Source organism: Caretta caretta, chromosome 6, assembly GCF_965140235.1.
Source record: "Caretta caretta isolate rCarCar2 chromosome 6, rCarCar1.hap1, whole genome shotgun sequence".
In the NCBI taxonomy this organism is placed as follows: domain Eukaryota; kingdom Metazoa; phylum Chordata; order Testudines; family Cheloniidae; genus Caretta; species Caretta caretta.
Window position 1 is genome coordinate 22119831 of NC_134211.1, and position 26338 is coordinate 22146168.

The 26338-nt window shown below is 42.5% G+C and overlaps 1 protein-coding gene across 5 annotated transcripts in view; it reads left to right on the forward strand.

Moving 5' to 3' along the window:
• AP2A2 (adaptor related protein complex 2 subunit alpha 2) overlaps positions 1–26338 on the forward strand; it is a 103109-nt gene that overhangs the window by 7624 nt on the left and 69147 nt on the right. For all 5 annotated transcript variants that reach the window (XM_048855796.2, XM_075129313.1, XM_048855798.2 and 2 more), the window contains exon 2: positions 25610–25678. In XM_048855796.2, the coding sequence (XP_048711753.1) occupies positions 25610–25678 (69 nt within the window). The remainder of the gene's footprint in view (positions 1–25609; positions 25679–26338) is intronic.

Here is a 26338-nt window from a genome sequence, read left to right on the forward strand (position 1 = left end):
ATGCTATTTATTGTCTCTGCAATCCACTCAAACTTTATATCAGCCTCTGAAAATTTCTGTTAACACATGCACAAAATTTCTATTTCTTGCTGTTTGGGCCACTGTGCTCCCCCCTAGGTAGCATGGATGAGGAAACTGGCTAATTAGAATGGAACGGGATAAACTCCAGAGGCAGAAGGGGTGCTCTGTGTGGGGAGAATGGGATATAGGCAAACAGTATGCAACCATCCCTAGAGGGTATTCCTCCAGAACCTGATATTGAGCCCCAGATTTCTGAGCCCCAGCCTTCCTATGCTGTTAGCAAATAGCATGAAACCCATCCCCAGCAGTGTCTCATACCCCTTTAGAGGCTGGTCCACAAAGGATGGAAATCTGCTTGTGTTACCAATTACTTAATTAGCTCAAGTGGTACAGGTTTGTACTATGGATCTAAAGGTGCCAGTCCTGCCATTGACTTATGGAAGGGTCAGTATGATTCCATATGATATTTTGTGTTTTCAGTTTGCTTCTTAAAATTTTTAAAGAAATGTATACCAGAAAACCACATTAAGACAAACATGGAGGTAGCAAAATCAGGCACTCAAGATTAGAAAAGAATTAAGGTTGCCTGCAGCCTTAATTTACCTCCTTATGGATATGCGTTATGGAAGTATTTAGTTGTGACCACCTACTATTTTTTCCAAAGGACTCCTACTTCACTCAGCCCCCAGGATAGATGGTGCTTTCTGAATGGTTGCTCTTCAGTATTTTCTAGACATAAACGATGGGTATGTAGATCAATGCACTGAGCTTCTAGGAAGCTAATTCTAGGCAAACTCACAATGCCTAAAACACTGACATTATTAAGTGTTTAAATTAAAAACTTTGTTTACTATATCTGTTAAATGTGTTCTGTGCACAACATCAAATCAAAATAGTTCTTGCAACATTACAGCCCTTTTACTGGAGTAGGCTGGCCAGTTATTTAAAAAAAATAAATAAAAAATAGTTATGTTTTTCACTTGGTAAACCGTGACACAGCTTAATCCCTAAGGTCATAGTCTGTGGCATAGCTATGAATTGCACTTGTCTTCTGAGCCCCAGTTTAGTGCCTTGGCCACAAGAGCATCTTGCCACAATTAGTTTATATTTCTGTATCCTACCATCTTCACCTTAGTTACTGTAATCTGGAGTCATTCAATTGTTCTTGCATAATGAGGAAACTTCTCCTCTGTTAACTTGTTCTGTATCCTACTCTTCAGAGGAGATGCTAAATCTCCTGTCGTCCTAGCAACAGATTTGAGGCCACCATGGCTATTCAAAGATCTCCATCTTCTCCCAGGAAACCAATGTATGTGGAAGTGTCACATGAAAAATAGAGCCTTTCTACACAATTAACTTCCAGAGGATCCATTTTCAGCATGATTGTACACTGTCAGTGTACAAATGTAGTTTTGCAAGGGAGGCCATTAAACTACGAAATGTCTCCCTACACTTGAGAAGGGGCTCCTAGTACACAGTTAATGATCCTTTACAAGTGATTAACATGATGTACAGAATTATTTTGATTCTCCTCCCCCCTTCCCCCCATGACATTCTGGGGAATAAGAAGCTGAGTCTGAACTGAATTTCAGACTTTCATGGGATATTAAACCTAAGATTACCAAAGCTGCTCACAGTGGAGCCTTCTAAATTAATAATTGAAATGAAAAATAAATTTACTGGTTAAATGTATTGAGTTCTGTGTAGTAAAAAAAAATGCATATATTGGAATAAAAGATCTAAGTCTTATAGATGCAATGATGCTTTAAGGATTACTGAATTGATTGCAAGCGACAAATCCAGGAACAGTTTAATCTCATGATTGTCATTTGTTGCTTAAGTTTTGGAGTGATAAGATGAGCTTTGTCTCTGTCAAAGTAACTTGCTGCCCTTAAAACTAAGACATCCCTTTCTAGAACATGGCATAATGCAATCTTCTGATACAATCCTGACATAGAGCATGCCTAGCTCCTCTCTTGATTTGGCCAGTCTAATTTTAAACTTGACATAAAATGATCCCATCAAATGTGCTTAAATTGTGACCTTATCCAGATTCAGACTTTGAATCAAATGAGAAGTTACAACACTCCAAAAAAATAAATATTTACATCTGTTTTTCTTCCCAAAATGGTAAAACCAGAAACTCAAGTTATCGACACAGTCTATTACTGTCTTTGTCCCCTGCAGATGTGTTTAACAGTGCAATTTTAAATCTTAACTCTTGTTTTGATTGAAATTTTAGTGGCAGTGTTCTGGTGACAACAACTACAGAAGTTAAACATAAGGATGATTTTGTTCTACATTATAAAGTGGGGGAGGGTTCTTAAGAGGATATGTGTACCTATTGGTATCTTTTGTATGGTTGTAGCCGTGACTCCTCGCCCCCTCTTGATTGCTAATGAAAATGGAAGTTCAAGTTTTCTTTGGAAAAAATAAACCATTACAAGACATGTTGCCCAAGAAATGTTTTAAAATGCTTCTACTCTCTCCCTTTGTCTGATTGGTCTTACAGAATCTATTTTAACTCTGGATGTGGTAGGTCTTATGATTTAGCTGATGCAAGGTAATGAGTAAGAAGCTGTGAATAGAATAGTGCTACATCTTCATTTCATTAACAGGTTTAACAATAGTAGACAACAAATTATGTCACATCTAAGAAATCCAGCTTTAGGTCACATGGCCTCTGAAATGTGTGTTTTACTAAGTTTTGGACCATTTCATGGAGACCAAGATTTCCAGTTCAAATGGAAATCAACCCATCTGATTTCAGAACTGTGGGATAATGTAGCAGTTCTTCAGAATCCAAATACTTTGAAGGTGTTTTAAGGGCTTGTCTACACTGTGGGGTAATGCACTGTATGGGAGGGTGATTTCTAAAGTGTACTAATGAGCTGTGTTTTACTTGGTCCATGTAGACTCTACTGGAGTGCAATAGATGTTCTCTAGCACGCATTCATGTAATATTGTTTCAAACAGCAGTGTTACAATGCACTAGACTAGGGAACCTGTAGTGTGCTCCAGTAAGGTCTGTGTGGACCAATTAATGCACAGCATGTTCGTGCTGTTGAGAAGTCACTTCCCCCTTACCCCACTGTGTTGACAAGCTCCAACTCTAATATGTTGTTGCAACACTCTGTACTCTTGCCTCAACCATCTTTGCAAATGCTTGCTGTTGTTACTACTGCAGTTTACTACTTGCTGCAGTTTCCACGGTATGCATCCGATGAAGTGAGCTGTAGCTCACGAAAGCTCATGCTCAAATAAATTGGTTAGTCTCTAAGGTGCCACAAGTACTCCTTTTCTTTTTGCGAATACAGACTAACACGGCTGTTACTCTGAAACCTGTTGTTACTACAGTGGTCTCTGAGATGCAGGCGTTTCTGTCTTCCAGTAGTACATTGATTCTGTTGCTCAGTTATCAGAAATGAGGCACAATTGGAGAAAGTAGCATTTCAGCTTCTGTACTTAATCTTGACAACTGGATCTCACATGTTTTTCCAGCAAAAGCAACATTCTATCTGTTTGGTAAGGGTGCTAATGGTAAATGGTGAATAGTGGTGCTGAGAAGAACTGCTGGAGAGTTTTACCTTAACTGATCTGAATAATGTAGGTAAAATAGTTAAGTTTGAGTTAAATTTCTTCCTCCTGTCTTAGACCTATTGGGCTTCGGCAACATGGGGCGGCACAGGCCAATGCTTTAGAAATAGCTGTTAGCATTTTAAAGGCACTCCTGGGGAGTGGGGGCAGTATTGCAAGACTGGCTTCATGCTTAAATCTTTCTCTGTATGGTTAACGACACTTACTTATCTCCCAGCAACACAACTCTTCCAAATGGAGGTATGAAATAACTTTTTTTTAACTACGAATCTCCACCCTGAAAATGAAGACCGTTAACAGCCATTTTTGCTACGGAAACCTATATGCCATTGCACTTCTTTAAAGTACGCACTGATAACCCAACCCAAATAAAGTATCATCTTGATGGAATGTACCTAGAGAAGAAAGTGAGAGCTGCTGCTAGAGACACAGGAAACATGAGACTTCCCCTGAACATTTTTAAACAAGTTTCTCTTGAATTTTTAGCTTAATGTAAAATGCAGAAAAAATGCCAACAGCCTGTTTTTAGGCATACTTTTTATCTTCTGATGCTATTCCCTGTGTCTCCAGATGCTGCTCATACTTTTCTGTCTTTTTTCAGGCATTTTCTTTCAAACTTCTCCCCAGCATTTAGTTTCAAACCTAGATTATCTGTCCCCCACCAAATTTCATAGATGCATTTTCCCCCTACCGTGTGCTGAAATGGGACAGGTGTCAAATCCCTTGAGGGTACTGTTTTTATACCTACTGTGCCTTGAGAATGGTGTTCCTCTGTGTCTGGTTTGCACATGGGAAAATGGGTGCAATGTGGAGGAGAAGCAGAAGAGTGTAGATTGGATTAGGGGAGTGCACACTGAATTTTCCCTCTGGCAGAAGACACAACCCACTGTGTATCCTTTGTGGTACTGACCCAGGGGCTACCACAGTCAGTGGAAGTCATCGGTAGAACTGCTTTTAAGGAGCTGGCAGTGGGGAACAGTGTGGAGGTACAAGCTTCCCACAGGACTCTTGAGATTGGCCAGTTTGGGACCAACCTACTCCTTAGGTGGAAAAAGAGAGAGGAACTCATTGAGGTGAGTAAAACTAGTAAGTCTCTTGAAGAGATTTCACTCCTTCCTGTGAAATAGCATGCATGGGAGGAACAGGGCCTTAGTGATCATGTAGTTCTTTAATTAACAAAAGAGAGACTTTGGCCATATTTCAACTGCAGAGTTAACCTAGGTTTACACTTGAGTAACGTTGATCGAGTGAGAGTTGCCACGCTGCAAAATAATGTTCTACCTGTTTTGTGTTAGCAGCTGACAAGTTGTGCTAACTCGAGCTGTAGCTTATGCCTCCTGACAGGCTGGCCAATTCACGTTAAAAGCACCACCACACTGAAGCTGCAGGTTCTCCTGTGTGAACAGGACTCTAGTTAATATGAACACTTAAGTTGCAACTCAAGTTAACTTTGCAGTGAAGACAATCCATCTGAAAGCTTTCCCAGTTTTTTTAATACTATATAATGTCTATTAAATGACTACATCATTTAAGGCACTTGTAAAAGATCACTTTTTTGCTTTTCTCTTTCCTCAGTCTATTTTTTTACTCAGTTTTCCTCCTTTTTCCTTTTAATGTGTTCTCTGCTTCCCTTTCTTCTCCTAGTACTACTGATTTAATTTTTAGTATAACAGTACTTTGCACAGTCTAGGGGTCTAGCAGAAGCAGTAAAAATTAACTAAAGCTCATTTCGCGCTGGAGCTGCAAACAGCACTAACTAGGAACAGCAAAACTAGAACTTGAACGATTCTCCTTGGGCAATTAACCTGGAGAGGATATCTGAAACATAACTTGTATTTCTGAACAATAATCTTCCACTGTTATGATCTTATCCTCCTTTTGTCCTTTCCTCATGAATTCTGAAGATTTTGTTTCTCGGTGGACGCTTACTCATTAGGGTAACAATGTTAAGAGCAAGCTTTGAGCCTGAATCACCAGCACCTAATTTATAACAAGCCTAAGGATTTATAGGGGTTTGATGGACCTACTATGTATATCTGACTCCTCTGCCCCGTCCCCCCCAACTTTGTTGCAATAAACTGTTATCATTATCTACCGGCTTTGAAATATGAGGCCTGATGGACCAAAATCTGGGCGAAGTTAACAGAGGCTTTTGTGGCTTGTCACTGAGAAAGTGCAGTTTAGCTGTATCAACTTCTGTTTCAATCATGTCTGAGCATGCTTATTGTCATCCCCAAATCCCTCTGAAATAAGCAAGTTTAGAAACTGCAGATGAATAAGGAGACTACGTGGGCAAAGCCAGACTACTTTTCGTAGGTTCAGCTGGCATTCTGTAAAATCTTTTTAGAATAGTGTAATAATATAGCATTGATCTTAGAGATGTTGCCATAATCTTATGAATGTGTTCACATTGCTTCAGAAATATGACTACTTAATTACTGATTAGCGAGGGGGGGAAATAATTTTTTGGTGAATAATGCAGAAGTGCAAGAGTAGAAGCTTTAGGCTGTTTTCATCAGGGTATTTCTTTCTTGAAGCTGTAATTTTTGCAGTAGGAATTAATGTCTCCTTAAATTTACCAGATGAGGTTCAGATGTCCTAAAAGTAGCCAGATTTGAACTTCTTGTGATAAATGGTTTATCTGGATTTTGGGAAAGTTGTACACTTAAGTATTGGGTGTGGGAACATTATATTCTCACTGGAACTAGGAATTCTGTTACATAGACCAGATTTTGGCATAGTTCACTTGTGATGATGCACTAAGTACCAAAACAGTAGACATTTCAACTAACTCAGGAGTAAAAACAAATACACTGTTTATAAGCTTGCACTGAAATATTAAGTGGGTAATAATTTTCATATATGGATATCTTTGTGTCACTCATGTTTAGTTCAGTTCTTGCTGTCTTTCACTGGCTGTCACAAAAGCAGACTGGAGGTTATTGGGAATTCACTGGAAATAATATGGATCAATGTAAAACTGAGAGCTTTCTATTGATCTAAATAAGTTAGCATGCTAGTCCCCATCTGTTCACTGAAGTGTTTCCCAAAAATGAAGTGGAAGACATTTGGCAGCACATTTGAGGAAAATAGGTTAGAAAAAGGGGAAAGGACTCCTCTTATTTTGGTCAGAAATTCATTGTCATGTAATAGCACATATAAAATGCCCATCATAGTATCTATTACATTAAACACGATCAGCAACTATGTAACTACCCTACCTATGAATTCTACCTGCTCAGGGCAAGATTTTCAAAGGCACGAGGTGCCCAACTACCTATTTTGCCTTTGGAAGATCTGCCCTGTGGCTGTTCAGAAAAAGAGGACTTTTTTGGTCAAGGCTTACTCCCTGCAAGGGCAGGATGTAGTCTAATGATTCAGGTCCTAAGATAAGCACCTGGCAGGCAGCTGCTATGGGGTGCTATAAGTCTGTGCAGTCCGTTTGTTTTCCGCCCTTCCCCCACCCCTTCACCCTGCTGTTCCAGATAACCAGCTGCATGTCAGATTAGGGAGAGGAGGAGGGTGGAATTGGCATCATACTTCATGAAGCTAATGACATTCTCTGTAGGGAAGAGCTAATCCTTACTGTAGTTTTGGCATCAGTGTTCTTCCATTGCTGATTAAAAGGAATAGTTTTCAGTGTATTGGTGCCAGAGCTATTCAGAATAGCAGTTCAGCAGAGCATACAATAGGTACTTTAACTACAAATTTACATTAACCTTTCCATCAAAGTGAAAAGTTGCCATTTAAAGGCAGGTGAAATGAGTAAAAATAATTTGTATTTATTATACTAAAACTTAGTATAATAACCATGCTGATATCAATGAGTTACTGCAGGGGAGTTTTTAAAGCCTGCATCCACTGCCTGGGATCAGGAATTCAGGACTTCCTTGTTCTCAGTCCTATGCTTGGTTCACTAGACCATTCTGCATCATACTTCTGAGTGCCTTTCCTTTGGCCCAAAAATCACATTAATTGGTCAGCAGAGTATTTAGATGAGATGGAATTAGTCTGGGAGTGTCTAATTCTATGGGCAGATTGATAGAAAGGTAAGGGGGGGGGGTCATTTCATTCTTAAAAATCTGTGGAATCATAATTTCAGTGGTGTCATTCTGCAGTGTGCTGCGGCAGCGGGGACTTGCTGCCCTCCTCCTCTCTTCTCTCTCCCCCCACGGCCCTCTAGTTGGTGAAAATTTTTAATAATATAATTTCATTGGAAATGGGCAGAGTTGTGTATCATTCGAAAGTCCTTTTTCCCATGAGTACAAGGTAACCAAACAAGACAGACCTAGACCAATTATGTAGATGTTACACATTTTCTCAAATATACATATTTTTAATTATACTTTAACACAGGTGTGTCAAACATGTAGCCCTCACAAGTTAAATTGTGGTCCTCCTCTGACAGCACTGTTACCAGTTAATGCTCACAACATGATACCTGGTGAATTTTTTTTTAATATTACAGATTACTATAAATGGAAGGAGGGCTTCAAGTTGATTTGCCATCATTGGCAAAAAGGAAGTGTATCAGTGATTTTGATTATCACTTTGTTTGTTATGCCAAACGAGTTGTAATGAGGCACTGGATAAGATGTCAGCACCCAGCCAGAAATTAGTGAAATCCATCTGCAAATGGTATGCACATACATTACGTAACATAATTGCAATCCCTAAGTAATTTATTACAAAATCCTTGTTTTTATTTTGGTCTTGATCATTTTTAAGGCATCAGTGGGGAGACAGAGTACCAAGTAGTAGCTAAATCCTTGGAGAGTACTGCTGCAGAGGCTTGGTTAAACACAGCGCTCAGTGGCACCTTATGTGCACCCATAAACTGAATTTGGCAAAATTGGAGAGGAAGTACATTAAGTATTAGGAAAAAATTGAAGGTGCTGGGACAAGTGCCAGCTGTGCGCAAGACTTGTCTTATGCTATGTTCCATGGCACACATTTTGAGAGGAACACCGGCTTCTTCTAGGGTAAGCTGGAAGTGCAGAAGCATCCATTAATCACAGTTTCAACACGACAGGTGAGAATTTGTATGACACAGTCACACTTAGTGAGAACGACGTAAGTGGGTACGTTGGCCCAAAAGAGGCCCAAGCATATGACATTGCATATTATATTGAGTGCTACAGCAGTAATGCATGTAATGTGTTGTGTCAACAGGTAAAATCAATAGAAATAAATACAGACTTTTCTTTTAAATTTTTACTGCAAATTGTGGGACTCTGCTAGAGTTCTGAATTGCCTTGTCGTGGCTCTAATGGATGGGAAAGTGGTGGGGATGGCTGAAGTGGAGGCTAAGTACTAAGAGCTAAGAATTATGTGCTTTGAATGGGATTGAAGAGGAACAAATGTTTGAATAAGACAGAACACTGCATATGTGCCCAGCAAAAAGCAAACTAATGCATATCCTGCATGGTCTTCCTAAACCAGCACCTACTGACAACATGGTCAGTACCTTATGCTAGCAGAGGCCTTTCAGCATAGCAATCGTAGATAGTATGGCTGAGATGCAAGTTCTTAACAAACCAGAAACTGTTAACACCTGCTGAGATTTGGCTGAACTTTTCATTATAAGGCTACCAAGAACATACTGGACCTAGGACAAAGTCCATCTCCTATGGACACATGTGTAAAGGAATCAATTAAAAATCTTACCAGAAAGAAGAGACTCCATGGTATTGCACCTGTCCAGTATAAAATCATTGACTCTACAAACACCTCTCGTGTCAAAATGAAGAAGCTGGTGTTTTGTAATTGCAGAAAGGATGGATTAACGATGTACTTGAAGGAAAAAAAAGATTTGCTCGAAGAATTTCATCATCACATGGCATAAAGACGATGCTGCCTTGCACTCTGTGTAGTTTCTTCATAGTTCCCATGAGGAGGCTGACACTAAAATGATCTTGCATACCATCAATGCCATAGAGAGGTGCTACGAAACGCTAGACTTTTGTACGTGACAGATGTTGTAGTGCTTTCTGTGAGATGCTATCCAAGACTTCTGCAAGGTTCTGTTTTTGTGCCTGCTGCCGGGGAACAGAATTGCTGGTTCCGTCAGAGATGATGTGTTCCCATCACTCGCACCATTAAAAGCTAAGAATATAAGAACATAAGAATGGCCATACTGGGTCAGACCAAAGGTCCATCCAGCCCAGTATCCTGTCTACCGACAGTGGCCAATGCCAGGTGCCCCAGAGGGAGTGAACCTAATAGGTAATGATCTAGTGATCTCTCTCCTGCCATCCATCTCCATCATATGACAAACAGAGTCTGGGGACACCATTCCTTACCCATGACTGTGCTGCCAGGTTTCTGGGCCCTTTCAGGATGTGATACTGCTGGAGGGTTGGTTGCAGAGACCAAATTAACTTACTGGAAGGTATTTGATTCAGCCTCCAAGACACTCTCCTAGCTTTGAAGGTCCTCAGAATGGCTGAGATATCACTGATGAGGTCATAAATGCACTGGAGGTGTGCATATACTGAGTTTACTGTTTGAAGACTAACATTGTGACACTTGCAGAGCTACACTAATGGATATTTTCCAAGAATCAGACAAAGGAGAAAAATTTATATCTGCTATCAAGAGGGCAAATTATCAAGCAATGGAATAGCTCTGGGATGATTGAGTATGTCCAAAACTACCCTCCGCTATCTGGCATGGAGGGGTCTTGGCGGATAGACTGAGCACACCAGTTATGTGTGAAATACCATGCAGTCCAGTATCAGTCCTTCAGCTAATCAAATGCTTGTGAACAAAGACCAGATGCACACCACCCTGCAGATGTTTGGCCAGCAGCCTGCCTTATACACAGATGTGTGGAGTGCAGACAAGGATTGGTGAGAACCATGTCTAGCAGCAGTGCTCTAGATGGAGATGACACTGATGACTTCGATGAATAAATGTGTTCATTCCTACATGTCAAGGCTAACTTCCCTAGCATTACCAAAATCAGTATCTTCTTTTATGTAAGCAATGCATCCCTGTATAGAAGCATAATTAACAGTTGTTCTAGGTTTGTCATGTTTGGCACCATTGTGTTTGTGGGAGAAAGGACTTTCAAGTGATATTGAACTTGACCCATTTCCAACAAAATTATATTAAAATTGCAGCAACTGTTGATCAGGTGATTCCGCAGTTTCTTTGAGAGCGTGTGGCACAAGCTGTCAGCATAGTCTGTGTGGTATGTAGATTGTAATGGATTTTTTACCTTCAGTCCTTTTGGTACGATGTCCATCTGTTTGTTTGCATTTGGAAAGGAAGATGATGTCTGTCTGTATCTGTGCAAGTTTTTTCATGCAGTTGATAGATTTCCACTCCATACGGCTAAATGCAGTGCCTTGCATAATGACAGGTTTCAGAGTAACAGCTGTGTTAGTCTGTATTTGCAAAAAGAAAAGGAGTACTTGTGGCACCTTTAGAGACTAACCAATTTTATTTGAGCATGAGCTTTTGTGAGCTACAGCTCACTTCATCGGATGCATACTGTGGAAAGTGTAGATCATCTTTTTATACACAAAGCATGAAAAAATACCTCCTTCCACCCCACTCTCCTGCTGGTAATAGCTATAAATGCCTATAGTTATCCTTGGGGACACAGCCTACGCCTTGCGCCTACGGCTCATGAAGCCATACACAGGCAGCCTGGACAGTAGTAAGGAGCAGTTCAACTATAGGCTGAGCAAGTGCAGAATGGTAGTAGAATGTGCCTTTGGACGTTTAAAAGCTCACTGGCACTGTTTGCTGACTAGGTCAGACCTCAGCGCAACCAACATTCCCATTGTTATTGCTGCTTGCTGTGTGCTCCGTAATATCTGTGAGAGTAAGGGGGAGACCTTTATGGCAGGGTGGGAGGTTGAGGCAAGTAGCCTGGTGTCTTGATGGTGCACATCAGAAAGGCTTTGAAAACCAGTTTCATGACTGTCCAGGCTTCGGTGTGACAGCTGTGTGTGTTTTTCCTTGATGTAAACCTGCCTGCTTTGTTGATTTTAATTCTCTGTAAGCCAACTACCCTCCCCTCTTCGAAATAAAGTAACACTTGTTTTGCAACCATGCATTCTTTCTTTATTTCTTAAAAAAAGAAGAGATAGCAGACAAGGTAGCCTGGGTGGGGAGTAGGAGGAGGGAAGGACAAGGCCACGTTGTTTATTGTAGCCACATTCAAAATCAAACTGTTGGTTTGAAAGACAGCCTTCTCTTGCTTGGGCCATCCGCTGGATTGGCTGGGTGCCTGTAGCCTCCCCTCCTCCCCCCTGCACGTTCTTGGACGTCTGGGTGAGGAGGCTATGCAACATGGGGAGGCGGTTATACAGAGGATGCGGGGGGATGGCGGCTGTGCTCTTGTTGGCTTTCCTGCGGCTCCAACAGATGCTTCATCATATCTGTTTGCTCCCCCATTAGCCTCAGCATCGCTTCCTGCCTCCGCTCTTTGCGCTCCCTTAATTCTTTCCTGGCCTCTGCCACTGAATGCCTCCATGCATTAAGCTGGGCCCTATCAATGCGGGAGGACTGCATGAGCTCAGAAAACATGTCATCGCAAGTGCCTTTTTTTCACCTTCTAATCTGCGATGACCTCAGGGAGGGAGATAAGGGGAGCATAGAAACATTTGCACCTGGGGGGAGATAAAAAGGGAGAGTAAAATTGGGTTGGCTTCTTACACCTTCATAACATTTCGGAATGTTTTCAAACTGCAGAACCCCCCTTTCCCAGAGCAAGCAATTGGATTGGGCTTCACATTTAAAAGGAGAGGCTGCAGTATTCGGGTAGATGTCCTTTTACTGTTCCCTTACAAAAATTCCCCTATTTCAACCAGGTGACCATGAACACTATTGCTTTTAAACCCTGTACTGTAGTTACAAATGTGCAGTCACCAGAGGTGCCTTCTCCGGCTTCAGGGTCGGGAATCCTGCCTTGGGAGGGTATTGGCTCCAGGGTGATGAAAAGGTCCTGGCTGCTGGGGAGAATGGATTCACCGCTTGCCTGTTGCGCATTCTCCTCCTCTTCATCCTTCTCCTCTTCCTCATCCACAAAATCCTCCTCCGTGCGGCATGAGACTACCCTCTTGCAGGGGTCCACGGACAGTGGTGGGATAGTGGTAGGGTCCCCCCCTAGAATGCCATGCAACTGTTCATAGAGGCGCATGTATGGGGCTCTGACCCGGAGTGACCGTTTGCCTCCTTTGTCTTTTGGTAGGCTTGCCTGAGCTCCTTAACTTTCACGCGGCACTGCTATGTGTCCCTGGTGTATCCTCTGTCCAACATGTCCTGTGAGATTTTGGCAAATATATTTGCATTTCTTCTTTTGGATCAGAGTTCTGCGTGCACAGATACTTCTCCCCATACAGTAATCAGATCCAATGTCTTCCTTTCGGTCCATGCTGGAGCTCGTTTGCGATTCTGGGACTACATGGTCACCTGTGCTCCTGAGCTTGCCCCACTGACCAAACAGGAAATGAAATTCAAAAGTTCCTGGGGCTTTTCCTGTGTACCTGGCTAGTGCATCGGAGTTGAAAGTGCTGCGCAGAGCGATCACAATGGAACACTCTGGGATAGCTCCCGGAGGCCAATACTGTCGATTTGCATCCACGCTACCCCAAATTCGACCCAGCAAGGTCGTCTTTAGCACTACTCCCCTCGTCGGGGAGGAGTACAGAAGTCTATTTTAAGAGCCCTTTAGGTCGACGGAACGGGGTTGGTTGTGTGAATGCGGTTATTTTTAAATTAACCTAACGCGGCTAATTTCGACCTAACCCCGTAGTGTAGACCAGGCCTTTGTTTGTACAAGCTATTTCCTAATCTGTGGAGAACTAAATGGCAAAACAGCCTCCAGATAGGCCGTGTGTGTGATACGATCATTAATCTTGATTAATGAAGCCTTTACCATATATAGTGTATATTCAAAGCCAAAGCTGCTTGTTGGCACCCCTTTCTTCTGAGCAACAATATTAAAGCAAGCAAGTTTGGATTAGAATCTCTATCTGCAGCACGTGGACAGTTTTTTTTAGATAAAGTACTGGCTTCAATCCCAGTGTTTTTAGCCTTCTCTTCAGGAAAGGAAAATGTGCATCTCTTTGAGAACTGCAGGATAATAGCTGTTAGGTTGTGTAAGCTTCCTCTTAGCAGAAAATGAGCTGCCAAGTCAGGGTTAAGTGAGTACTTAAAGTTGCAACTCCTTGGAGGGTTCCATCTCTGCAGATATCTATGGAGGAAGTTGCCTGGGCACTTAATTAGGGGAAAACTGGTTCCACTAAAACCCATAGGGTTAGGAAAAAAACTCCCCGTGCCTCCTAGAATAGTATACTGCAGAGAGCAGTATCTTGGGTTCCTAATCAAGGTCTTTGTTCTCATTTTTAAACCACACAGAACGTTCCTCTGTTACTTCTTAAATGCTCTAAAACTTTCTGTAATTAGCTCTAATTGAGACTATTACAGTTCCACAGTATGCATCCGATGAAGTGAGCTGTAGCTCACGAAAGCTTATGCTCAAATAAATTGGTTAGTCTCTAAGGTGCCACAAGTACTCCTTTTCTTTTTACTGGTCACTGAACTCTACTTTCCATACTCTGGAGTTTATCTACTTTTTACTTTGTTATATATGATGCATTTTTAATGCCATATCTAGCCAAATTTGGGTGTTGAGACTTGCACTGTTCAGCTTTACAGCCCAGTTTATTAAATTCAGTAGCTGGAGCCATCCCTGCACAAGATATACCTCCTTGAAGTTGGTGATTAAAGAAAGCATTGCAAGGAAAAGAGCTGTCCTTAAACATTCTTAACTCTTAAGGCCCTGAAATGCCTTGCAGCTAGATGAGCCAAACCCAGTTGGAAAAACAAAGGAAAGATCATAAGAACAAATGGCTTTGTGCAGCTGAGAATGATACATCTGTATTAAAGCCTGCATGTGTGTGCCTTGCGCATCAAATGTAGCATGAGCGATTTGCATTTGTCCATGAAATGCATGCATTTACTTAGTCTGGCAATGGCAGCAACTTATCTTACTGGAGCAGCTCACTTATTTAGTAAGTATTGAATAATCAACAATCAAAATATATTAAATACTTGGTCTCAGAACCCTGGTTTCTGCCAAGCTGATGTCATAGATCTGAAATGTCCTGTAACTGAACAAACCAAGAAGGATCAATTAATCTCTCGTCTTTAACTCCTCTCTCTCTTGTATCTTTCCAAAATGCTCTTCTGCTCTACTGGTTTCTAGTAAATCTAGCTAGTTCAGATCAGGCTGTTTTAGAGAATTATAATATTTATCTGATTGTGGGCTTATTTACTGTTAATTTTTTATCAGCTTACAGTAATTTTCATTCTCAAAAGCATTGTTTTTGACTGCCTGTGTTCTTCATCGGTTTTGTAATTACCCTGCAGCTTTGGGAAACGAGGTGTGTTGATGGAGACTGAACACATTGTACATAATGAAGGAGGGTGGGTGGCAGGCTGTAAACTGTTAAATTCTAAGGGCATGGCTACACTTGCAGATGTAGAGCACTTCCAGTTAAACCAGCATTCGGAGAGCACAGTAGGGAAAGCGCTGCGTCTGTCCATACTGACAGCTTCAAGCACACTGGCGTGGCCACATTTGCGGGACTTACAGCAGAATTGGGATTGGTGCATTATGGGCAGCTGTCCCGGCATGCAAGTGACTGCAATGTGCTTTTCAAATTGGGGGGTGGAGTGTGACTGACAGGGAGTGTGTTGTGTGTATGGGGGGAGAGAGAGTGGGTTTTGGGGGGGCTGAGCATGTCAGCATGCTGTCTTGTAAGTTCGGACAGCAGCAGACACTACCCCCTCCCCCCCCCCCAGCATTCCACACGGACGGTTGCTTTGTCTCAGAGCAGATAAGCAGCCGTCTGTCAGAAATGGAGCTTTCAAAGGGCATATCCGCATTTCTGCAGCAATTCAAAAACAATGACAAGAGTGGCCACTTGACTTAAGGGGATTATGGGACGTTTCCGGAGGCTGATCAGAGCGCAGTAATGCAACACCTCGTTCACACTGACGCCCAGGCATTTCATCCAAGACGCAGCAAACATTAATCTTCTTGCCGAGGTGGAGTAGCAGCAGCGCTTTAGCTGTGGAGTCAGAGTGCTCTACGTGCCTTGCCGGTGTGGACGGTAGTGAGCTAGGGCACCCGGGGCCGCTTTAATGCGCTCTATCTCTCAAGTGTAGCCAAGCCCTAAGTCTGGTAAACTGCCAAATCCAGTTAAATAACTAATTTGAAAATGTAAAGGATGCTGTTTGCCCCTCTGCTGACTGAGGAGCTTGAGTTGACTAGTGTTAGTTCTCTCAGGTACTGTTCTCAGGTGCTTTGAAGATGTGCGGCCTCAACAACACTCCTGCAACTTCTGGATGGTTTCCTTAGGCAGTGAAGCAAATGCTGAATCAATGGATACTACAGTAATGAAACAGCAGGCCCACTTATATAAAACTATTTGATGTATATGGTTAAATCACACAAAGCTCACTTCTAACTTTCTGGTAGTAATACCTAAATAAAAGAACGAGGAGTACTTGTGGCACCTTAGACTAACACATTTATTTGAGCATAAGCTTTCATGGATAAATGTTGGTCTCTAAGGTGCCACAAGTACTCCTCATTCTTTTAGCTGATACAGACTAACACGGCTACCACTCTGAAACCTAAATAAAAAGGTCTCGAGCTACCCTTGGTCTCATTGGTTGGGTTGGAGCTGTTTCGGTAGCTTGTCCTCCAGAGAAATGGACCTTGGTGAACTTGAGCTTAGAGGTACCATCTAACCCCTGGATCACCCCACTTAGCAATTACTTACTGTGATGTTGTATCCATCTTTTGTCCATGACTTGCTGGCCTTCCTTTTCAGCCTCAAGTCTTGTGGAAAGACTGAAGTAGCTCAGTCTGAGGGAGAGGATGTACTCTGAATTGACATGGATACCCTTTACATTCCTGCTCTGGCTGTGCTTGAGTCTATCCTTTTCCTGCACAACAGTATTTCCAAAGCCCATGTGATCATAATTCAGCAGTTCTAACTTGCTTGGCTTTGCAACACTAATATTCCTGTAGTATAGTTCTTGTGTGCAATTTCTCTCTCAAAAAAGAGACATTTAATGGCAACTATAGCGACACGTTTCCATGTGGCAGTGGTAAGGTTTGAACTCTGGGCCTTCAGCATTGCAGCACAGCTTTCTCTCATGTGAACTCAAAAACAAACATAAGCTGGCATCAGGAGTAGGTGGTCAGCCGCCGCCTCCTCTCTAGACCAACTATAAGCAGATGTAAAGCAGCGGGTTAAAAAAGCATTTTACAGGAAGTATAATTAAATGCACAAATCTGGCAATTCTGTGAGGCAGCATGGCTAAGTGCAGAGACTTTGATCTGCCATGTTAAAGGTGTGTTTTACTCCCAATCCTATTTAACGTTTGAGGCATGAGACCCTGCTCACTAATTAAGAGTTGCGATGGGCACCCAGAGGTTGTCAAAACAATGCAGAGGGTTAAATGCACTGTACTGATGAAATGTTCAAGGATTTCACTTAAATTATAATGTCTTCACTTTGTCAGTTTTAATCTGAACAGTAGCAAGATCTTCTAGTTCTGAATTATGTGAACCAAAAGTGAAATTTGATTGCAGTAAATTTAGAAAACTCACAGAAGGCACAACCTGCTACCTTTTAGTCTTGAGCGTAGTAAGCAAAAGCAGCATATTTATGGTCTTATGGCTGTTCTCAACCACAGCTGAAGCTGAAATAGTGGTACAGCTGTAAAAGGAGTAATGCCAGGCAGACACTTACTGGAATCAGCAGTAGGGGAGCCACCACTTTCCCCTGGAGCCACAATAATTTACTGTAAGGAGTCCGGTGGCACCTTAAAGACTAACAGATTTATTTGAGCATAAGCTTTCATGGGTAAAAACCCCACTTCTTCAGATGCATGGAGTGAAAATTACAAATGCAGACCAATATACTGACACATGAAGAGAAGGGAGTTACCTCACAAGTGGAGAACCAGTGCAGACAGGGCCAATTCGATCAGGGTAGATCAGAGGGGCATTGCTGGCACATAATGATATGTGTATAACATTAGTAGACGTGCAGGTGAATGAGCCTCTGATGGTGTGGCTAGAGTAGATATGGGGACAGAGTAGGCAACGAGGTTTGCCACAGGGATTGGTTCCTGGGTTAGTGTTCCTGTGGTGTGTGTAGTTGCTGGTGAGTATTTGTTTCGGGTTGCCTACTCTGTCCCCATATCTACTCTAGCGACACCATCAAAGGACCCAACCACATCAGCCATATATAATGTTATATATACCAGCAGTGCCCCTCTGCCATGTACATTAACCAAACTGGACAGTCCCTATGTAAAAGAATAAATGGACACAAGTCAGACATCAGGAATGGTAACATACAAAAGCCAGTAGGAGAACACTTCAGTCTTCCTGGACATTCTGTAGTAGATTTGAAAGTAGCTATGCTTGAACAAAAAAATTTCAGAAACAGACTACAAAGAGAAACAGCAGAACTAAGATTCATTTGCAAATTTAACACCATTAATTTGAGCTTGAATAGGGACTGGGAGTGGCTGGCTCATTACAAAAGCAGTTTTGCCTCTCCTGGAATTGACACCTCCTCATCTATTATTGGGAGTGGACTACATCTACCCTGATCGAATTGGCCCTGTCTGCACTGGTTCTTCACTTGTGAGGTAACTCCCTTCTCTTCATGTGTCAGTATACTTGTCTGCATCTGTAATTTTCACTTCCTGCATCTGAAGAAGTGGGGTTTTTACCCATGAAAGCTTATGCTCAAACAAATCTGTTAGTCTTGAAGGTGCCACCGGACTCCTTGTTTTTGTGGATACAGACTAACACGGCTATCCCCTAATTGTTTACTGTAGTAGTCTGAAAAACAATATATTCAAAAGCAAATCCTGTGCCTGTTTTGATCCCAGGAATACAGGGGGGCCCCGGTATCGATTCCCCCCCCCCTTATCTGTTTGGATATCTGTCACTCATCCATAGGGCAAGGTGTTCCAGTTTACGTTGGTCCAGATATCTGTCATTTGCACGGATCAGGACCGACATGAATCGGAACACTTTCTCCTATTGTACAGTACTGTATTTGCGTCCGCTGACCACGTTCAAGGCTTATTACCTACCAAGGGCGTCCTCCATGCTGATTAAGGAGGTGGCAGGTGAAGGAAAGCCCAGTGTAAAGGAGTTTTGGAAGTCCTACAATATCTTGAACGGCTTGGAATACATTGATGTGTTGTGGGAAGAGGTCCCTTCACAATGTATGAACGGCGTTTAGCGCTGTGCATGGCTAGATGCTGTCTGCAGCTTCATGGGATTTGATGCTGTTCCTGGTCTCGAGCAAGAAATTAAGTTGATGAAGGATGTCTGCTTTGAGGAAGTGGAGGAGGATGATGTACAGGAGTTGTTGGAGTCTCATGCTGAGCAACTGACAAATGAGGAACTGATTGAGCTGGACCAACAACTGATATCCGAAGAAAGCAAGGACAATGATGTAGGGCTGGAAGCCAGGAATCTGACGACAAAGAATCTCTCCTGTTTCTTTGGATTGCTGGATGAGATGACGGAAATCATATAGAGCGATGATCCTTTTTGTGAACGGTCTGCCAAAGTCTCCAGGGCTCTCAGTGATGTAATGCCTTGCTAAAGGGAGATCTCTCGTTCAGAGATTCACACAGGAGAGCAGATGTTGATAAAATCCTTTTTTTAAGACTTCTGCAACCAAAAAGCGAGCCATGGAGAAGCCAGCCCAAGAAAACCCAGCCGCCACCCGTACCTAAATTTAACAAAATTGACATTGTTTTATACTGTGTTACTGTTCTGTATTTACTGTGTTAAAATGTTCTGTGTGTTTGAACGGTGTTAGTAGGGTTCTACATTATTTTATTCAGTGTTTTATGTGTAAAATGTGTACTTTATAACCTGTCAGTGTAAAAGGTACACCGTTTAGGCAAAAAGAGCATTGTCATAGGTGAGTGTGGTGAAATGAATGCATCATCCACCTTATTCCATTATTTATTTCTTAAGGAGAAAAATTCCCTGGTATATGTCGTTTTGGTATCCATTGCCCTTTTCAAAAACGCAACCGCAATGAATACAGGGACCCCCTATATGATACATTCCAGGGACTTGTTCTTTTTGACTTTGCATCTTGCTTGAGGAGGCTCAATCTGGACACTTGAAGTTAATAAAAGGGAATCCTCCAAAGGCAAAGAAAAACTTGCCTCCATGCTAAATTTGACAGTCTGTATTTCTCTCAGTTGCCCAGCTAGTATGGGTGTAGAAGTTGATGAACTCAAGTGACCTTTGTGAAGATGGCTTTCTGGGCAGTTATTAAATGGTGTGTAGCTGAAAAGCAATTGCCTAGTCCTTATCTGTAACAAAAAACAGGGAAGGGACTTCAGTGTCCTAATTTGCAGAGCAACGTAACAGCTCATTCTACAAAAATACTACACTAGTGTCCAACAAATTCATGAAATGAAATCTCTAAGCTGTGAAGGAATTACTGATTTTATGTCAAAGGCATTAATGTAGCTGAAATCATCATAATATGTTGACCAAGCAGATGACTTGGGGATCAGTTAAGAGTTTGACTGTTGCTGGCCCTCTTACATGTGGAATACAGTAAATACTGAAGCAGCTTGTTGGCAGTACAGACAGAGTTGCATCAGCTGACTTGTTTGTGTTTGATTAATCTCTGGCTGAGAAGACATTTCATTTATCATACTTTATGGCCTGGAACAATTTATATACTTTGACTTAAGGCAGGTTTTTGGTTATTGTTGTGACAGGGTTTTATACAAATTCTGGACTCTGCTATACATTTGTGGGTACACTGACTTCAAAAGTGAACGGAAACTTTAAGGATTTGGGAGCGTTCTAGCAATGTGTAGACTACATTCTCAGCAGAAAACATGGTTATATAACAGCGTTCTAGTCTGGTGGGTGTTTTTTTCTCCCCCTACAGGGGTTGCTGACGTCACAAACGCATGGAGTATTTTGGTACAACTTTCCTTATGCTTAGATACCTTTGTAGTCGACTGCCACTAGAGCAGGGTTGGGCAAACTTTTTGGCCCAAGGGCCACATGGGGGTTGCGAAACTGTATGGAGGGCTGGGTAGGGAAGGCTGGTACCTCCCCAAACAGCCTGCCCCCTCCATCCGCCCCCTGCCCCATCCATCCCCTCCCGGACCCTACCCCCTTATTCAAACTCTTCCCCCCCCCCCCGTGCCCTGATTGCCCTGACCCTTATCCACACCCCTGCCCCCTGACAGGCCCCCTGGGACTCTGCCTCCTGGGGCCCCACTCCCTATCCAACCATCCCCTGCTACCTCTTCCCTGGCTGCCCACCCAGAACCTGCTGCCTCTTATCCAACCTCCCCGCTTCCTTACCACGCCACTCAGAGCAACAGGAGCTCTCAGCCATGCCGCCATGCTCCCCAGCAGGAGTGGCAGGGTCAGAGTGCTGGGGGCGTAGCGAGCTGAGGCTGTGGGGAAAAGGAGACAGCAGGGGAGGGGCAGAGGGCTAGCTGCCCTGACTGGGAGCTCAAGGGCCGGGCAGGACGGTCCTGTGGGCTGGATGTGGCCCGTGGGCCATTGTTTGCCCACCTCTGCACTACAGCAATAAAAACCAATTCCTAGGCAAGAGTCCCAATAGGTAGAAAGCCTTTTTTGAAGTATTCTTTAGGGACAAGGAAGGGTAACTTTTTGTGGTTTAAAGGATCAAACTTGAAACTAAGATCCTGACTCCATTTTAGGCTCTGAGTGAGACCTGGAGCACATAAATTAAACCTCTTGTCTCAATTTCTGTATCTGTGTAATGTAAACCCTCCCCCCCTCACACCATTTCCCTATTTTGTAATGCTGATGTTAAATTCTGTGTTTAAAGTGGAGTTAGAGAGTTTAAAGATGTTATAGAAAGTGTTCAGTTTCTCTAATCTTAATTACAAATATTTCTAAATATTCTGTTAGTCTTTATTTTGCACTTCTCTTTTTATAAAAGTGTAGTAATTTGCCTACACAAGAGCTAGGTATTTATTTTTCTTCCTGCTGCCTCTCATAGAAATATCAAGGTTACTTAAATATATTAAATACATAACTGGGTTAAAAGTAGTGATATACCAGACTGATGTCAGCGTTCAGTGGTGCTTAGTAATCTAGATGAACTTTCAAAGGAAGTGCAACATCTCTTGTGACTCAATGATGCAGGTCTTAAGGTCAGTATTTTATTCTTCCCCTTTCTAAAAGATAAATGGAGGAGCAGCAGCTTTTTCAATAGTCGCTGAAATTTACATGAATGCTAGCTCTGTTTTAACACTTCCCACAATTTTGGTCATATAGAAACAAGTGGATTGCTAAAATAGGACCAAGTAACCAAAGACCAAAAGCCTTCTCTACAGGAGGGTTTCTTACTAGAGAAATTTCCACACACTTCAGACTTCAGTACGTAAGCCCTTAAAATATTCTCATTTGTTATTTGCCATATTGTAAAATTAATGTAACCCCAGTTACTTCATCTTCCTCTCTCACCATCCTGTCTTTATTTTGTTCTTGCAGTACAAAAATCCCAAGCCTTTCTTAAAGGTAATGGGTAGGTAGGGTTGCCAAATTTCTACTCGTACAAAACTGAATCCCCCCCCCCCACCCCGTCATTCACTCTCTCCACCCTCACTCACTCATTTTCACCAGGCTGGGTTAGGGGTTTAGGGTGCAGGGGAGGGGGTGAGGGCTCCAGCTGGGGGTGCAGGGTCTGGTGTGGGGCTGGGGATGAGAGATTTGGGGTGTAAGAGGGTGCTCTGGGCTGGGACCGAGTTGTTCACAGGGCAGGAGGGGGATCAGGGCTGGTGCAGGGGGTTGGGGCATGGGAGGAGTCAGGGGCGCAGGCTCCAGGTGGTGCTTACCTCAAGCAGCTCCCAGAAGCAGTGGTATGTACCATCTGGCTCCTATGCAGAGGCATGGCCAGGCGTCTCTGCATGCTGCCCCGTCCTCAGGCACTGCCCTGCACCTCCAATTGGCTACCGTTCCCTGCCAATGGGAGCTGCGGATCTGGCGCTTGGGGTGGGGGCAGCGTTCGGAGCCCCCTGGCTGCCGCTATGTTATGAGCCAGGGTGGGAGGGGCCATGCTTCTGCTTCTGGGAGCTGCACAAAGCCACTGCAGGTGGGGAGCCTGCCTTAGTCCCGCTGCACCACTGACTGTACGTTTAATGGCCCAGTCAGCCATGCTGACCAGAGCTGCCAGGGTCCCTTTTCTACCAGGCATTTTAGCAACCTGGCAACCCTATGGTTAAGCCATTATTTTGGCCTACCTAATTGTCCTGCTGCATTGTTGTACTGTTTAAGGGAAGCATTCTCTCCCAACATATGCCTGGACTTCATTAGGATTTCAGTGCATAAATGGGGCTATGTGTATCTTACAGAATGAAAAGCCAACATAATAATTCTCACAGCTACAACTGTTAAAATGACAAACAGAACCTTCAGTGGGACAAGTCACGTTACCTAGCTGTTGGTACACTTCGCTTTCTTTACTTGTGTTTTGTTTACCCTTTGTTGGTACCGAGTAGGAAAGCACCAGTGCACCTACTCCTTCTGTGCTTTCCTTATTCCAGTGTAATAGGGCCATCCCTAGACATTGTGGTGCCCTATGCAGCCACTCCGTGGGAGGGGCTGGCCCCAGGGTGGCCTCCGGCAGGGTGGGGGCTGCGCCCAATGTCTGTGGGGAGCAGGAGCAGGCTTGGGGAAGTCACCCACCAGCACGAGCCGGCGGAGTGGAGTGGGTTCTGGCTGGGTCGCTCCACTTTCTGCTGCCCGGTGATTGCAGGGTGGAACCAACCCCTACTGACGGGGCTCCGGGAAGTGGAGTGACCCGGCCCCAACCTGCTCCGCTCTTCTCCCCTGGCTCCCAGCCTTGCCCAAATTGCCCCAAACTTCCTGGTGCCCTACACAGCTACCTAGTTTGCATATGGGTAAGGACGGCCCTGGTAATAGAAGTATTGATGGCAGAACTGAATTTTCCTTTAGTCTTAATCACTTTCCGGTATTTGCAGAACCTGTAGTAAAGCTCCCCAACTTTTTCAGTTCCTCTGAACGTTGCGTTTAAGTAAAAGTTTGAATTGTATTGGCCCCTGGGATTCTACTAACCGCAAAGGCAGGAGTATCATTGGAAACCTTCCCCTGGCCCTAGCTCCCTCACCTGCACAACCAGTTAGCCTGGGTATTTCCTGTCCATCCGTTGTCTGGCTACGTTCTTTTGCATTACTGCTTATTGCCTTCCTTGCTGCAGAGGGAGTTTTTGATGCTTCACGTGGTCAGCATTAAATTTGTGGCACCTTGAAAATTAATGAATTATGCAATGCAATGCAATGTGACTGCATAGAAAGCATGATCCCTTGGTCATGGCGTTCTAACTAAATACGCAAGAGTGAGGGCAGGAGTAGTGTTGGCTACTGCTGATATCTGGAAATCTAGAAGCAGCTGAACACCCAAGCAGCCTTCTAAATGTGAATTTACTATACGAATTGTTGGCCCACGTCTTCAATGAAAGGAGTTGAAATGGTCTTTGTCATTTTTTCCATTTTGCTTTCCTCCACCTGCAAACATTACCTCAGTCATGCCTTGGTTAAGTCTCAGCCAGTTGATCATAGGGAGTAACTAAAGTTGAAGTGAACATAGTACTATAACTCCATGTACTTTTTGATATTGCTGAAATACCCAACCCAAAAACTAGTGTGTGCTGATTGCTGTGTAAAGTTACTTGTTTGTGAAGCTTAAATTATTTTGTTTGGGGTAGGCAAATGTATCATCACCTAAATGTCAAAACACAGCCACTTTCTCTGAATGTCTGTGTGTATTTTTTTTCTCCTCTAAGGAGAAAATACTTGACTCGTAGCTCCTTTTTAAAAAAAAAAAAAAAAAAAAGGCATTACAAAATGAAAGCTAAACACTCCTTTGACAGCTGGTAGAGCAGTTTCCTATTGCTAGTGTGTAAATGCAAGTCCTCTCACATCTATGCCTTGCTGCTTTTGTAGGCAAGTAGTATATTGGCTCATCATCAACATGCTCCTTTTTAAAGTTCTTTATTCCTGTTCTCATTAAGCAAGTAGGCTGATGCAGAGCAGAAAAATGCTGTGCAAGCTCCAAGGATAGTAGAGCAAACTCATGAACTTGTAGTGTAATTAGACTGTAAGGAACTTTAAATCTTCTTATTTATTTATGGTATCAATGTTTGATCAAAAGAAAGGGCACGCAAGCCTACTGATCATTAATGGCCACTTAAACCATTTAAACTTCAGGAGTAATGGTAGAAGGTTTTAAGACTGCAATTGTTTGGTAACTGAATTGTTCAGGGAGAGTTCAGAGGGCAAAATCAAACTATTGACTAGATTTTAAAATTGAGTTAAAAGTTTTGTTATATGTATCCTGGAGTTCACACTCCAATTTGTTTTTTACGATTTCATTTTTCTATTCCTTACATGTCTTATCTCCTTTCCTCCCCCCTCCCCTTTTTTTGTAAAAGAGCAGCACACACATGAAAGATATATGCAAATAAACCATAGGTAAACCTTTAGAAAGCACTGACTTATTTTGAAAATTATGCCATGCATGATTTTTCTTCTAAGTAATAGGTTAAAAATCAGACTTTTTATTTTTTTAAACTTTTGGCTATTTGTCAAATACTTTAAAACTTTGTTCTCCGGACATTTTAATGTGGGAGAGCAGGGTGATGAGCCTTTTTAATTAAAAAAAAAAAAAAAAGGCTTTCCATTTCCCCAGAAGATGTTAATGTACTACACTTGGTGTTCACTCTGTAGTCTTTTGTTGCTCGGGGGCGGGGGGTGGGGGGGAAGGTTCTTCCAGTGCCTCCACTTTTAATGAGTGGTGAATTGAAAAAACTGTGCTGAAAGAATTATAGACAAATTAGGAGCTGTTTGAAATGCTGAACCTTGATGTAAATTCTTTTGATTTCAGGCAAAAGCAAAGAAGCAGAGATAAAGAGGATAAACAAAGAACTAGCAAACATTCGGTCAAAATTTAAAGGTAAGCGTATTTTAAGTACCTTCAGATCTTTACCTTGTCTTTTACCCTATACTCTATTCTCTCATCTCATCATGTGATCGTTTTCTTTCTTTATTGTCTTTTTTTTCATTTTTCTTCCTTGTTCTGGTCTCAAGTGAGCAAAATGCTAGTGTCATCTGTCAAAATATAATACTGAAAACTGAGCAGTTGTCCATTCTAAATGATCTGTCAGCCTGTGGAACTCCTTGCCAGAAGATGTTGTGAAGGCCAAGACTAGAACAGGGTTCAAAAAAGAACTAGATAAATTCACGGAGGATAGGTCCATCAATGAACTTTTAACGGAACTTCTAAAATTAGGTTCAAGCAGTTTTAAATTTTAATATAGTAATAAAACATGAGCAATACTAAGCATTCTTATAAAGTGAAGGCTAGAGAACACTTAGCTTCCATGCTATGTAGTGTTAAAACTATACCTTGAGTATATATTTAATACATCATATATACCTATAATTGTAATCTCATCCAAGGTTCCTAAACGTTCTGAATTTAAGTGTGTGGTTTGTGGAGTTGCTAGTGGCTGCTGCCATTTCCTAATGCAGTGTGAAAGTTGTCTGCATCTCCGAATTTACTATATGGTAAACCTGTTCTTAAGGCTTTTCTCAAAAGCTCCCCAAAAGTCTT